Source organism: Mus caroli, chromosome 19 (assembly GCF_900094665.2).
Source record: "Mus caroli chromosome 19, CAROLI_EIJ_v1.1, whole genome shotgun sequence".
Taxonomy (NCBI): domain Eukaryota; kingdom Metazoa; phylum Chordata; class Mammalia; order Rodentia; family Muridae; genus Mus; species Mus caroli.
Genome location: NC_034588.1, coordinates 43,072,833 through 43,088,781, shown reverse-complemented (window position 1 = coordinate 43,088,781; position 15,949 = coordinate 43,072,833). Strand labels below are relative to the sequence as shown.

Genomic DNA, 15,949 nt, shown 5'->3' with positions numbered 1-15,949 from the left:
CCATCTCACCAGCCCTACAATTTCTTTTATAAACAGAAAAAAAAAGAAATGTTTAAGAACTAATTCTGTGCTGCCAGTCTGTCAGTACCACAGACAGTTCAACTGGTCGGTTGCCTCCAATCTGAAGGCTCAGGAAAAGGTCCCTGCTGCAATCACCCTGTCTCCCTATTTCAGTTTGAACTGTCATGAGGTTGCCATTAAAGAGCAGCCAGGCAAGGGCACTGGGCCTTCCTCTGTGTTGATTGCAAGGGTTGGGACCATGCTTCTCCTAAAAACTCAAGTCAAACTGGCCTGGAACTTGTGTTAAGACTGGCCAAGGGCAGAACTGAGAGCAGATGCCCTCTCCAGTGGACTCTAAAGCAGAGCTCAGAATCAAGGCCTGCAGAGCCAGAGCTGGCGGGGCTTCCTCCTAATGAAACCCAGAGCATGGGGAAGAGGAGCTGTCAATACCCATCTCATGAGAAAGAATAAGTTGGCCAAAAGTTACAACCTTCCAGAGGACTCTGCCAGGGTTAGACTGGGCTCTAAGTCTGCAGGTAAGTCCGCAGCTGACCGTCCCACACACAGCTGGAACCTTTTCTTTCCTCATGGTACTTTTGTACTGTCCCAGGTCCTAACCAGTATGCAAAGTTCCTTTGACCCCTGACGCCTTATTCTCTATGTGTTGCTATAACAAAATACCTGAGGCTGGTCCACCTATAATGCAAAGAAGTTGATTATGCTTGGGCTTCTGATAGCTGGAGGCTCCACACATCATGGTGCTATGATTCTGGTGAAGGGTTCCTAACTTTGTCACAACATCTTCTGATGCTACCTGAAAGTGAAACAATCCCATGGGGCATCTGTGTTGACCACTTAGTCCCCAGCAGGGCAGCAGTGGGATGCTAGGAACAAGCCTTTAAGGTTAAGCCAGCCTCTGGTTCTAGCCTACGTTTCCTGTGAACAAGAAGACTTCACATGTTCCTGCTACACCTTCCTTGTAGTTTACATCTCTGTGTACCTTTCAGTCAAATGACCCACTCCTCGCTCAAGCTGCTCCTGTCAGGTATTAGTCACAGCAGCGAGAGAAACAGCAGATCTAACAGAGAGAAAGCAGGACGGTGCCAGGCAGTGGTGGCAAACACCTTTAAATCCAGCACTCAGGAGGCAGAGGCAGGAGGATCTCTGAGTTCAGGGGTTAGCCTGGTCTACAGAGCTAGTTTTAGGACAGCCAGGATTACACAGAGAAACCCTATCTCAAAAACCAAAAAACAGTCAGACAGACCGACAGACAGAAGCAGGAAGGGAACTGGGCATGAGCAGAGGAGACCGATGTGTGGCTGGCCTTGCTTTGTAACAGTTGCTCTCTTGCCAGACAGCTTGGGAGGTTCTAGTCCCTCTTGTCTCTGCCGCCTGGTGAACAACTGGTTCTGCTAGCCAGAGCCACACCCACTCTTTCTCTGCCTATAGTTACCCTTTGCTTAAGAGACCCTCCCCACTCTCTGGTTGCAAGTAAGGGTGAGGGGGATCTGAGGGAGATCCCTAAGCTCGGGCTGCAACAGCGGTGGTTAAGTGACACAAGCAGAGCTGACTGGAACACTGGCTCTGAAGGACAGACGTACAAGTGCCAGGAGGAAAGCAGTCAGCCGCCTGCTGGTCTGCAATCTGAGAGTCTGGGAGCAGGGCTGGAGGTGTGGAACAAGACCAGCGCCCGCAGCCCCACCTTAGCTTCCTACTTCTCAGCAAATCCTCCAGGGGGCTGGTCAGAGCTGAGGTCAGGGCCCACCCGACAGAGCCAGCTTCAGGGGCTCTCTGCTGTGGTCTGTGGTCTGGTGGCTCCATGTGGACACTGCTACCCCCCCCCCCCCGCCACTCAGCGCCCACCAGAGTTTATCCTCTTTCCCCTGCTCACCACTGGTCTAGTGTTTGGATCTGGAAAAGCAGGTATTAACACTTACTTGTGACTACACTGCTCAGTATGTCCTCACACACAAGTGAAGCTAATGGGCTTAGAGTGGACAGAGGAGAAAAGCGAGAGTATTTACACATGGAGGGTGTACCTGTGCACACATCAAGCAAAGAATATACATGTTCTATATATACAATTATACTGACCCTGATGGAGTGTAACCACACAGGGGTTAGTGACAGCTACAAGCCACAAAGAGGGGATCTATCATCAGTTGAGCATAATCCACTCTGAGAGCCTGAGAAGCCTAAATCCAATCTAAAGGACAATCAATCATACTACAGAGATCTGTACCTTAGTCATAATTTACTATATGCCCCCCCCCAAACTACACAGAGTTAGTATGTTTAGAACATGGCTTCCAAGGTGTACTGGCAGGTTTTGTGTGTCAACTTGACACTGCTGGAGATATCACAGAGAAAGGAGCCTCCCTTGAGGAAATGCCTCCATGAGATCCAGCTGTAAGGCATTTTCTCAATTAGTGATCAAGTGGGGAGGGCTCAGCCCATTGTGGGTGGTGTCATCCCTGGGCTGGTGGTCCTGAGTTCTATAAGAAAGCAAGTTGAGCAAGGCAGGGGAAGCAAGCCAGTACACAATACCCTCCATGGCCTCTGCCATCATCTCCTGCCTCCAAGTTCCTGCCCTGTGTGAGTTCCTGTCCTGACTTCCTTTGGTGATGAACAACAACGTGGAAGTGTAAGCCGAATGAATAAACCCTCTCTTCCCCAGCTTGCTTCTTGGTCATGATGTTTGTGCAGGAATAGAAACCTGACTAAGACACAAGGCAAGTACCTAAATCAACTACATAAAATCAAGGAACAGCCAGGCATGATGGTACACACATTTGATCCCAGCACCTAGGAGGCAGAAGCACGTAGTGAGAGCCTGTGTCTCAAAAAACAAAAACAAAACAAAAATGAATCAAAAAGCCTGCCAGACCAACCCCTGACCCAAGCTTGGTTTTCGATGTATATAACGTAATCTATACAACAAGTAGCTGTATCTGCAGTACTACTGCTGGGTTTCTACCACAGGGCAAGACAGCACAGAAACCAAGACATTACCAATCAAACCAGCAAGCAATCAAACCATGACACAACTTCACAAACTGCTTGATCCATACCGTCTTTCTTTCTTTTTTTTTTTTTTTGGTTTTTCGAGACAGGGTTTCTCTGTGTAGCCCTGGCTGATCCTGGAACTCACTCTGTAGACCAGGCTGGCCTCGAACTCAGAAATCCACCTGCCTCTGCCTCCCAAGTGCTGGGATTAAAGGCGTGCGCCACCACGCCCGGCTCCATACCGTCTTTCTTTCCTTTCTCCCCTTTCCTTCTTTCTTTCTTTCCTTCCTTCCTTCCTTTCTCTCTTCCTTCCTTCCCCTTTCTTTCTTCCCTTCCTTTCTTTTTTTTCTTCATAGTCTTTCTTCTTCCTCCCTCTCTCTCTCCCTCACTCCTCCCCATCCCTTTCTATCCGATCCATACAGTCTTGAAGACCAAGTAAGATCAAGTAAAAATAATGGCAAATGACCAAAGGAAGGAAAGGGTGCAGGTGAACTAGCTTATTTCTCCATTTGGGTTTTGGTTATGTGGGTCTGTTCAGTTTATGAGAATTCATCACTCTGTGTAAAATTTTCTTTTATTGCTTGAAGTAAGTGTCATCTCTGAGGCTTACTGCCTCAGCCTGCTAACTTAGGTCTAAGCATCTAGCCTTCTAGGCCTAGAGTGTTTCAGCCTCTGAGATTTGCTGCTAACTAAGCTCACCCTTGCTCTTTCTGACCTCTGGCTGGTTCAACTCAGCTGTTGTGGCTCAAACTCCTGTCCAAGCCAACTGATTCAAACTGGCTTCTCTCTTGGCCTCTAACGTTTTTGCTCTGCCTTGGCCTCAGACTAACTCTGGCAATTTTTTTCTAATCTTCTGGCTCCTTCTCATTCTCTGACTCATTCTGTCCTCACCTGTGTCTAGATTGTTCTCTCTGCCACTGTCTCTGTAAAACTCTCCTGGTAAAGCTGCCTCCTTCCCCTCTCTTCTTCCTAAGTAGCCTCCTCTTCCTCTCTCTTCACGAGAGTAGGGCAGATCCTATTCGGTCAAACCTTTCTCTGATTTGTCACTTCATCTGCTCCTCAAATAGCCTTTCACTTTCAAACATGGGTGCTTCCTTCTAGAAACTAACTTTACCTTCACTGTTTGGGAATAATGGTATGTGCTAAGGGCTGAGCCATACCACAACTAGAAACAGGCTTTTTTGTTTGTTTGTTTTGTTTTGTTTTCCAGTAAATAACACAACTTTTGGGTTCACAGCGCAATCAAATATCCTGCAACATTCCATATACAGTTACATGTGCACTTTGTACACAGATTTTCATGAATAAAAAGTTCAAAGACAAAGCTGGATGTGGTAGCACACATCTGTGATCCTATCACTTGGGGGAGGAGACAGGCAGATTTTGGCTTGCAGGCTGGGGAAGCATCTGTAAGCCACAAGCCAACAAGAGACACTGACTCAAAAAATAAAGTGTGGGTTGTAGAAATGGCTCAGCAGTTACGAGCACTCGGCTGTTCTTGCATAGGACTCAGATTTGGTTTCTAGCACCCACAGTAGGCCTGTCACTCCAGTTTTACGAAATCTGATGCCTTCTGGCCTTTGACGGCATCAGGCACACATGTGGTGCACATCCATGTAGGCAGTTATACATATGCATACAATAATAGCAAGTCTTCACATATATGGCAGATAGCCCCTGGGGAGCTACAGCCAAGGCTGCTCTCCTATCTCACACACATGTGCACCACACACATGTACACCCACACACGTGTGTGGAACTGAAGACACACATAAGAGTTTTAAAACAGAAAAGCTACATGAAAGAGGATTTTGGAGATTTTATAAACGCTTTTTTTTTTTTTAGCCATGCTCCATCTTCCAAGAACTCCAGACTGTCGCCTATTGAGCATCAGTGTTAGTTAACACTGAGTGAGTAGTCATGTGTACAAGCAGCATCTATCCACATGGATGGTTTTAAAATTTCTCATTGTACAGCCTGTGGCATCAGGTAGACCAGATGTCTGCACAGCTCCTATCACTACAACACTGGGGTAAAGTATACTTCATTATGTGGGCTCACCTCCTGCCTTCACACTATGAGATCTGTGATCTTGAATGGGTTACTAACTTCAATCTTGTCTTCTGCAACTGTAATGCTGATAGAAACCTGTGTTCCATCCCCAGCATGAAAAAGAAAAAAAAAAAAAGTACTTAACCTGATCATAGTGGCCTAGCACTCAGGAAACTACAGCAGGAGAATACCGAGTACATCGTCAGCCTGGTTTACATAGAGAGATCTTGTCTGTAAGCACGAAATAAAACAAAACCAGGGTGTCTACCCTTGCACGGGGCACACAAGGTAAACTGACAATTCAACCATTTTCCTCACCTCCATTAGGCTGTAGCCTAAAATCAGGCACCACTGGATCTTCCTCCTCTACACAATCCTGTGGTTCAGTAACTTATGATTATTCTCTGTCAAGCTCCAAAAAAGAACTTAAAGTAGACTTGTATAACTATTTATTTGATTGGACTTTTTTTCTGTTTTATTTTGTTTTGTTTTGCGGCAGAGTCTCACCATATAGTCCAGGCTGGCCTTCAAGTCAGAGACTCCCAGCCTCTGTCTCCTTGATACCAGTATTACAGGTGTGATCTACACAACCCAATTTACCCATTACTTAAATAGTACAATGGCATCATGAAAATCTAGAAACTAAAATGTTGGGTATTACAGGTAAGGAGGGTGTAGTCACCCTGTTGTTCTGAAGCACCCACTGCAATCTGCAGGCAAAGCTAACCACAGTTACACTGGAGATGCTGGAAGAGGAGCTGCTGCTGCAGAAGGGACTTAGAGCACACACGTACCGACACATGCTTAAGAGCCACAAACTTGCTCTTAAGCTCTCACCTTTCTCATCTCTAGCTCTCCTTCTCTCCCTCCCTTCCCCCTCTCATCATGTGGCCATGGCCAGTCTCCCTCTTTCTACCTTCTTTCTCTCTGTCTTTCTACAATAAAGCTCTAAAACCATAAAAAAAAAAGGTGCCACAAATTTTAGTGCAAATATTTCCAATCCTATAGGAGAGTTAGAAGGAATAAAATGAATATCAGATATTGTCCCCTTAACTCTTTAATGAGATGTTGTCCTTGCTTTCTTTATCTCAACACTTCTTACTTTCTTGCTGAATCACTTAGTATCATTTTATCTATAGACACTTCAGCCTTTGTCTCCCAAGAACAAAAGTCATTACCCTGTTTATACAGGGTATAAATGACAATATGACAGCCACATGAGGAACTAACATCATAGAGGCAGAACGCTAGCACCTGACATGTAGTCCACAGCACATTTCCCCAGTTGTCCACAAATAGCCATCAAGGATCAAATGTTGGCTGAGACCCACCATGTGTCTGTAAATCTTAGACAGTCTCACTAGGTACAAGAATCCATTCCAATAGCATATCAAAATCTACATCAAAGAAAAATCTATTTTCAAAGTTAGACCTGGTGGCACAAACCTATAATCAGGCTAAAGAGTGAGTTCAAGGTCGACATGGACAACTTAATAAGACACTGCTCAAAATTAAAAATACACCGGCTGGATATGGGTCAGTGTCAGAGCACTTGCCTTTATGTATAAGGCCCAGGTTCAATTCAATCCCTGTCAAAACTCTCTCCCTCCCCCTCCCCGCCCCCACACCCCTAGGTTTGCGTATTCTCTATAAATCTCAGCACTTGAAGGCTAAGATCTTCACAGTGACTTTCAGGCTAGCCAAGGCCATTATGTTAGTGAGGAAAGGATGGGAAGGGCGAGAGGAAGCAGGCTACATATCAAATCAAAGCAACAGAATCTAGGCCATATAAGCACTCTGAACTCCCCGGACATTAGCCACAGAGAATATGCAGGAACTCTGAAGCCTCCACAGAGTGACCTAAGAAAGAAAGAACAACATCCCAGCACAAAGGCCTTACCCAGGATCCACTGCAGCAGTCCTTACCCAGGATCCACTGCGGCAGTCCCCAGCGGGCAGTGGGAGCAAAGGACAATCTCTTGGAGGGCATTCAAATAATCTAATTCTAAGTTCTTATTTTAGCATCCCCTCTGCCCTGTGAGGGCAGGGTACACGCTCCAGTCTACTATTCTTCCAGACTGAACCAAGATTAGTCTGTGTGCTTGAGGCCTGGAAACACACACAGAGACAACCAGGCCACTGGGAACACAAACAGGTTAGTGATGACAGACGGCAACAAAGCCTCAGGGTATCAGGACACTGACAAGAAGCTCTGTCTGCTAAGGTCCACATAATTTTCCACTCACAAAAGGGCTCTGTAGACATCAAAACATACCTGCAAGTTCCCAAAGCCCCCAGCAAACTGACAGTCACAGGACAAGCACACAAACCCCTGGCCTATTACCTGACTGGAAGACATATCGGGCTAGGCCCTGCATCAGCTCTGCTGGCCATGTTGGTGGGGCAGACTCCCCAGTTTCTCTCTTCAGACGAAATGTCAACTCAAAGCCAAATCCACTTGGTCCGTCTGTTCCTGTAAACCTGAAAGGAATAAACATTTTCAGTTTAACTACCATAGGACAAAGTTCCACAAAGTCTTTGTGTGGTGTCCCCACATGCAAATGCAAACCAAACGCAATGGAAATCCCAGGATGAGGAAGTCTCTCCAAAGCCCTCTTTACCCTCTAGTGAGCTGAGGGTACATGTATGACGTCAGCCCAGCCAAACTCTTTGTTGGTTTGTTTGTTTGTTGTTTTTTTCGAGACAGGGTTTCCCTGGCTGTCCTGGAACTCACTCCATAGACCAGGCTGGCCTCGAACTCAGAAATCCGCCTGCCTCTGCCTCCCAAGTGCTGGGATTAAAGGCGTGTGCCATCACTGCCCGGCTCCAAGCCAAACTCTTACACTACTGGGTTTTTTTTTTTTTTTTTTTTTTGAGTTATAGCTTCCAGATATTCTTTTTATATAATAGAGGAACCACTACTGAAAATCTCCCGCATGTTCCTCACTTATTCAAACCATTAGTATGCATCCACTGACTTTGCTAAGGATACATATCCTGTGATCCAACAACATAGCTGTGTGCTCTGTGAAGACATAGCCTTCTTCCATCCTACCTCTGGGGATACCAGGACTCCAGTGCCCCAGGACTCTTAGCTGCACAGACTGGCTTCCAAAATGAGCACTTGTGAGCACTTGAATCAGATCCCAAGGCAGAATGAAATACTGACAGGGCCCTCCCATCCCAGGGTCATGGAGCACCCCTCGCTACCCCTCATGAGCACCCCCCTCAGTCACTGGATCCCAAGCAGAGCAGCAACAAGATGGGGGGAGGTACAGCTCCTGTGGCCACACCCCTCAGGGTGACTGTAAGCATGAGACAGGAATGCCTGCCTCTCTTGTTAGGAAGCACTCAGGAGCCCTGAGTCTCAGGAAAGTCCCTGAAACAGATTACTGCTAGGCAGGGCAGCAATGTCATCCTAGAGCAGAACCTGGTTAGTAGAGTGCCACACCTACTCAGGTGAGGGAGGTGTCCCCAAGAGCTCCATAAAGCTTGCCAGGACGAGAAGGGTTAAGAACTGAAATATGTTCATCGTGTAATTTTGAGTGATTATATCTTGTACAAACATGAACCACAATGATTATACACATGTAAACTCCCCAGCTTACAAACACATCATAAGCTAAAATGACAGCTGACACCTTCCTCCTACCTCTTGCAAACTGAAGACAAAATTGCTGTTCAGCCCTAGAACTCCCTGAAGCATCCTTCCTAGGTCATTCCAGAGGCTGGAATGGGAGACTGGGTAGAAGGAAACTCCCAAGCCTTAGAAACTGACATAAGCCCCAGCTTTGGCTCTGTGTGCTTGGGCAGGCGGCAGGTAGATCCAGCTCCCTTGAACCATCGGGGAGAGAAGCTATCTTTCTGACTGAAGAGGCATCCTTAGAAATCATCACAGTCAGAGGAAGTGTGTGTGGTTTTCTTATTTCTTTGGCTACCATGTGGGAAGTAGAATCTACTTGGAGGCTACACATATGGATTTTTGAAGACAAGGCTACAAGTCGCTTAAAGTGACACTATTTACACTATTTGTTTCCTTGATGAATTGCCATGTTGGGATCTCGTCTACGCAGAGTCTGAGGAAACAGCTATGTACACTGAGACCCTAGGCTTGGGAGACCCCCGGCTTGGGAGACCCCAGGTTTGGAAGAGTGTGGAAATCCATAGTTATAAGAGATTGACTTTGTGACTCTGTAAAAAAGCTGGGGCATGGTGGTGCACAGCCTTTCATCTTGGCACTGGAGAAGTAGAGAGAACTCAGTGGGCTACACAACCCTGTCTCAAAAATCAACAACTAAACAAAACTCTACAGAGGGAGAGGGGTCACTAGGGCAAAAGGAAGACCTCAAGCAGCCGCCAATCAGAGACAGCTTTGTAACGTGCATTAGACTATTCTTCCAGGGCTTTCATCTTGGGCCAAGGAAAATACATGACTTCTAACCACAAAAGCTTGAGGAACAGACTTAAAGAGACATGTGCGTTATAGACCATACTGCACAGTGGAGAGAATCCATGGGGCAGAAAGAGAAGTCACTGAGCCATTTGCACCCATACCACATCACTTCCCTGAAGAGAGCTGTGTGCACACACATATATGACTGCATTCATGCACACATACACACACACACACGTGCAGACCATCTGTCTCCACATAGGGTGGTTTCTAAGCCAGCTCTGTGGTGGGCAGGCCAGCTCTTACTTGGCTGAGGAGGGACAGACCAGCCAGATGGTCTCCACCTGTGTTTGATTACCACCCACGAGGCTGGCTGGACACAACCTCGACACTCCGAAACACGAGCCTGGAATGGCTAGCCTTAGGATAAACACATGACCTGGGCCTGTCAGATTTCTTTTTCAAAGCAGGCTGTCCAGGCAATAAGAGCCAAGCAACAAGACCATTCAGTGTTTAGAGTTCCCCGCAGGGGCTTGGTTTGGTCTGGACCACTTCACACAAAGGCTGCTCTGCCAAGAGGGTATGTCTGATCAGAGAATGGAGTCACTCCAAGGGAACAGCTGTCGTTCATGTCTTCTAGGATGAAATCTGAGAGCAAAGAGACATGTTCACACACTCCCACATACATGCCCCTCACCAACTCATACACACTCATGTACCCACACGACATACATACAAAAAATAAGCTTAGAAAGTAAAAAAGAGTAATTTAATGTTAATTAATTATTGAAGAAGGAAATTATTGAACTTTGGAAATTATATGTCAGTGTTTATAAAGTCTACAGTAGTGCACCACAGTGTCCCGGGGCCTCACAGACACTCACCAGACTCGGCCAGAGCAACCTCTAGTCCTGGATGCGCAAGTGCCCTATACAGGCATGTTTTTTTTTTGCTTTTTGTGGGTAAAATGTCTTTACTATGTATGAATGCATGTGTGTGAGGGTGGCAGGGACCACATGGGGTACAAATGGGGCTATCAAAGAGCAATCTGCAGGAGCAGTTCTCTCCTTTCATGTGGACCCAAGCTCAAATGGCCTCTTACCACTAAGTTTCCTACCAGCCCTGCTGAAAAACATCTTATGCCACACTTTCATTAGATCTTATTTATTTATTGTCAGACAGGGTCACAGTAAACATACTTGGCTGGCTTGAAACTCATTGTCTAGACCAGGCTTACCCTGGACTCACAAGATCCGCTTGCCTTCATCTCCCAAGTGCTGGGATTAAAGGTGTGCACCACCATGCCTGACAACCTTTTCCTAGGTTTTGATACACAACTATCACAGTAGTAAGAACCATACACAGTGTCTGGTATATTAACATGCTATATAGGCTTGTAGTCAAGGAGTGTGAGGCTGTGCCATATGCTGTCAGGTTATACTATACAGTTCTGCATAAGTACACTCACTATATGATGTTCATAAAACCACAGCAGACCTGGTGATACATTTGTTACAACAGACGCCATTAGCCAGTGTATGAGGGTGTATGCCTCACAGGCATGTGATAAAATGCTCAACCTCACTCCCAATGAGAGAGATGTAAGTGAGAGCAGGTTAGCCACTGCGCCCACCCATCAGACCAGCAAGCAGAATGAGGACAGGCTGCACGTTGTTGGTAAGGGTCTAGGAAAGCAGAGTTCTCACAGCGCTGGCGGGAGCACAATCAGTATAAGTATTAAGGAGGGGAATTTAGCCATGTTTAATGAAACCACATTCATGTTTACTACCGCCAAAAGATGTACCTTCAAACTACTACAAACTCCCTAAGAGCCCCTTTATGTGAAGCAGTTCAGGGTTACCTGCAGCTTTAAGGAAGAGTGTAGAAAGCAGGGACTCAGGAGCTCAAGGTCAGCCTTTCGTTAAAGATTTTCTTTAATTATGGCTATGTATACGTGTATGTCTGTGTGCAGGTATGTACCCGAGTGCAAATGACCATGGAAGGGGGAGGTGTCAGATCTCCCTTGAGACAGTTACAGGCAACTGAAAACCACACAAGCATGGGTGCTGGGAACCAATCGCAATCTTCTGGAAGAACAACACACCTGAACCACTGAGCAACCCTGTCCCTTAAGATTTTAATTTTAATTTTAATTAAATGTCTGTACACACATGGGTGCAGGTGCCCACCGAGGTGAGAGGCATTAGGTCCCCTGGAGCTGAAATTACAGACAGCTAGCTGGAGGGGGCTAGGTAACAGATGCAAGTGCTCTCTCTGCAAAGGCAGTGAGCTCTCTCAACCATGGAGCCAGTCTCCAGTCCCTGAAGGTCATTCTGATCTTAGCAAGTTGGAGGCCAGCCTAGGGAGCTGCTTGAGACAACTGTCTCAAAAACCCAAAGAACCAAACCACCACCACCACCACCACCACCACCTCACATGTACAATAAACCAACAAGACCAGCCAGCACACCAACAGTCAGGACTAACTGGACTCAGTAGATGCTTAAAAAAACAAAAACCCTAAAAGGATAGGACATGAAAGGGACGGGGGTTATGCTGGGAACTCCTGGGGGACGGAGGAAAGGGGCTGGAGGCGGAAACGATCAGGAGACATTGTTTACACGTATGAAACTGTTGAAGAATAAATAAAGTATATATATTTTAAAATTCTCTTTACATCCCAATCACTGCCCCTCCCCATCCTCTCCTCACACAGTCCCTCCCCTCAGCCCCTCTCCCATTTTCCTCTGAGAGGGTGGAGCCCCTCCCCCCCTCTCCCTCCCACCCTGGTACACCAAGTCTCTGCAAGGCAGCCCAGTTAGGGGAATGCATTCCACAGATGGGCAACAGCTTTAGGGACATCCCTCAGTCCACTTGCTCAGGACCCACATAAAGACCAAGCCATACATCTGCTATGTATGTGAGGGAGGCCTAGGTCCAGCCCGTGTGTGTTTTTTGGTTGGTGGGTCAGTCTCTGAGAGCACCCAAGAGTCCTTCTTTCTTTTTTTTAATAGTGGCCTGGAGAGATGGCTCAGCTAGTTAAGAGCACAGGCTGCTCTTCCATAGAACCTGAGTTCAATTCCCAGCAACCACATGGTGGTTCACAACCATCTGTAACTTCATTTCCAGATCTGTTGTGCTTTTTCCCAACCTCTGAGGGCACTAGGCACACATACACATTCATGCAGGCAAAATACTCACACATTAAGAAATATCAATGAAGATTTTTAAATTTTTAATTTTAAAAATTAAAAATAACAGTGTTTGTGCTTTGTCTGACTGGTGAACAAAAGCATGAAAGATAGGCAGAAAAGTGAATCCTCTTTGCAGCTCAGAACCCAGTTTGAGTCTTGATACACAAGACATTCAACGTGATGCTGATGTTGATAATGAGGTTGGCTATATAAAGAGCTTATAATTAAAAAAAAATCCAAACAAAACCGAACTGATGCAGCATTGTTTACGTGGGGAAAAAAGCAAACACCACTATTCATTTATGTGGAAGCCACACAGGAAGGATAACCTGGGAAGGAGACAAGATGCCTACAAGAGCGTGTGAATCAGATGGGAAGGGCTAGAGGGAGAGAGTAGTTTGATTTAACGTTTTCTGTAGTTCTAACTGTAGCCACTCGCGTATCTTCACATATTCAAAGGAAACCATTAGTGACTCTCACTGTGTTAAATGAACCCATAGCGGCAGTGAAGAGAAGGCAACAAAGTAAGTTTTGGATACAGTTTGTCGGCCATGTATCTTCAGGGGAAAGACAGAAAGAACAGAAAACAAACATTACCCTCTAGAGAGCTGGCTTATTGTTATATTAGTATAGGTTAGTAATTCTGAAACTACCCCTGTGTTAATGTATTGAGGGTCATGAGTGTCAGATTCCTCTCTGTCAGAGAAGTTAAAAACCGGTACTCAGGGTTGGAGAGACGGCTCGGCGGTTAAGAGCACTTATTCTTTCCGAGGACCCAGATTCAGTCCCCAGCACCCACAACTCCAGTTCCAGAGGAACTCTTCTAATCTTTGCAGGTGTCAGGCATGCACAAAGTGCATTTACATAAAGAAATACACATAATTTTTTTTAAGTATTAAAAAAAAAAAAAAGAGGNGGGCTGGAGAGATGGTCAGGCAATTAGGAACACTCGCTCTGCACTCTTGAGGCCGTGGCTCAGAGCGCCCGCACAAGCCCTAAGGATAGAGCTCCTGGGGAATAGTTTGGGAAGGGAAGCATCTTATCAAATCCACAGTACAGTGAGACTTTGTCTAGGAAAACAAACAAAACAAAACCAAAAAAAAATTTCTAGGAAGCTACTTAATTCACACATAATACACAGAGCCAAATGCTTCGAACAACACCTGAGCCTAGCAAGAAAAGCTAAGTGCAGCTCTTATTCACACAGCAGCTACGAGTTCTGGGAACTCACCAGAAGGGAACAATCTTGGAAAAAAGCCTCTGGCATAAACATATTCAGTCATATTTATAAAACAAAACAAAAAATTAGAAAACACCTCCCACTGCTCTCTAACTAGGGGCTTATATAAGGCTTGGTGCTTCATCAGGACGCCCCCAGGACTGAAGGCCAGAGCTAGCAGGAAGCAGCTGTGCCTGTGAGCACTGAGAGCAAAAGGCTCTCTGTACCTCCACCTGAGGAGGGCCAAGTCACACGCAAACCCCACACCAGAAACTCACCGTTACCATCAGGTCAAATGTAAATGGTGCCCCAGCATACCCCATCAAATGGCCATGAAGTTGGAACTTCTATGCATGGCTGGTGGCAGTGCAGCTGCTATAGAAAACATGATGGCTGTTTTCAAAAAATGAAAGAGAATTATTACAATGAGCCAGTAATCCTACCTGAATATAGGGTCTTGAACACCCTTGTTGACAGCAGCATCATTCACCACAGTGCTAAAGGTTCACACACGGCACAGGCAACCCTAGAGCCTATGGCCAGCTGAGGAGGTGGAGAAGTGCAGATACCAAACAGTCAGCTGGTATCTGTCCTTCAAAAGGGGAGAGTAGGGTGTGGCGCATTTCCCTAAATCCCCAGCACTAGGGAGGTGGAAACTGAAGACACATTGTGATCTTTGCAGCCAACCTGCGTTGAACAAAACTGTCTCAAACACAAGCACACACACAGCTTCTCACCCACATGACATGGGTGAATCTTAAAGACGTCACGCTAAGTGCAGTAAGCCTGAGCCACGGGAGCAGCCCCACATGCATCGACTCAGACGGGCAACTAGAGTAGTTAGCATCAGACAGAAAGTAGAACCTTGGTTTCTAGGTGTTGGGAGACATGAAGAATGAGAAACTATCATTTTGAGAGGGTCTAGTTTCAACTGGGAAATTAAAAAGTTCCAGAAACTGAAAGTAGTAATGGCCACACACTACTGTAAAACGTAATTTCCCTAAACCACACCTAAGCATTCTGGCAATGGTGATTCCATATTATGAATATTTTACCATAAGTGAATGGGCATTAAAACAAACAAACAGCCACCATGACGCAAGGCCAGGTGGTGCACACACCTTACTCCCAGCACTTGTGTGGGGTAGGTAGGGGGAAGACACAGGTAGATCCCTGAATTCCAAGTCACGCTGGTCTACAGAGAGAGTTCCAGGACAGCCTGGACTACTCAGAAAAAAACCCGGCTTGGGGAACAAAAACAATATAAAACAACAACAAAAACCATGATGCAAAAGCTATCAAAAATTATCAAAACTACCTGTGGTTGGATGCAATATGTCACCTCACTGTTAGCTACCAAGAGGCTGATGTAGGAGGACACATCTCAAGAGAGATGGCCACTCACACACACTAAATAGATAAATACATAAATGTGATAAGAGATTAAAAATACAGCCAGGCGTGGTGGCGCACACCTTTAATCCCAGCACTGGGGAGGCAGAGGCAGGCAGATTTCTGAGTTCGAGGCCAGCCTGGTCTACAAAGTGAGTTCCAGGACAGCCAGGGCTATACAGAGGAATCCTGTCTCGAAAAACACCCCCCACGCCCCCCAAAAAATTTTAAAAAAAAAATAAAGAGCTGCTGGACGAGGTGGTGCAAACCTTTAATCCCTGCACTTGGGAGGCAGAGGCAAACAGATCTCTGTAAGTTCCAGGCTAGCCTTGTCTACAAAGTGAGTTCCAAGACAGCTAGGGCTGTTACACAGAAAAATTCAGTCTCAAAAAAATAAACAAACATTAAAAAAAAAAAAAACCAAACCTGAGCCGGGCGTGGTGGCGCACGCTTTTAATCCCAGCACTCAGGAGGCAGAGGCAGGCGGATTTCTGAGTTAGAGGCCAGCCTGATCTACAGAGGGAGTTCCAGGACAGCCAGTGCTATACAGAGAAACCCTGTCTCGAAAAAACAAACAAACAAAAAAACCCCAAAACAACAACAACAAAAACACCACAAACCTAATGTCTAAGGCAGAATGGCAAGTCTTCCAGTAGCTAGAAAGAAGCTGGAGAGTGAGAACACCGCCCAACA

General features: G+C 46.0%; 1 protein-coding gene across 2 annotated transcripts in view; it reads right to left on the bottom strand.

The window, feature by feature from the left end:
* Sufu (SUFU negative regulator of hedgehog signaling) overlaps positions 1-15,949 on the bottom strand; it is a 91,392-nt gene that overhangs the window by 55,598 nt on the left and 19,845 nt on the right. For both annotated transcript variants that reach the window (XM_021151827.2, XM_021151826.2), the window contains exon 3: positions 7,403-7,539. In XM_021151827.2, the coding sequence (XP_021007486.1) occupies positions 7,403-7,539 (137 nt within the window). The remainder of the gene's footprint in view (positions 1-7,402; positions 7,540-15,949) is intronic.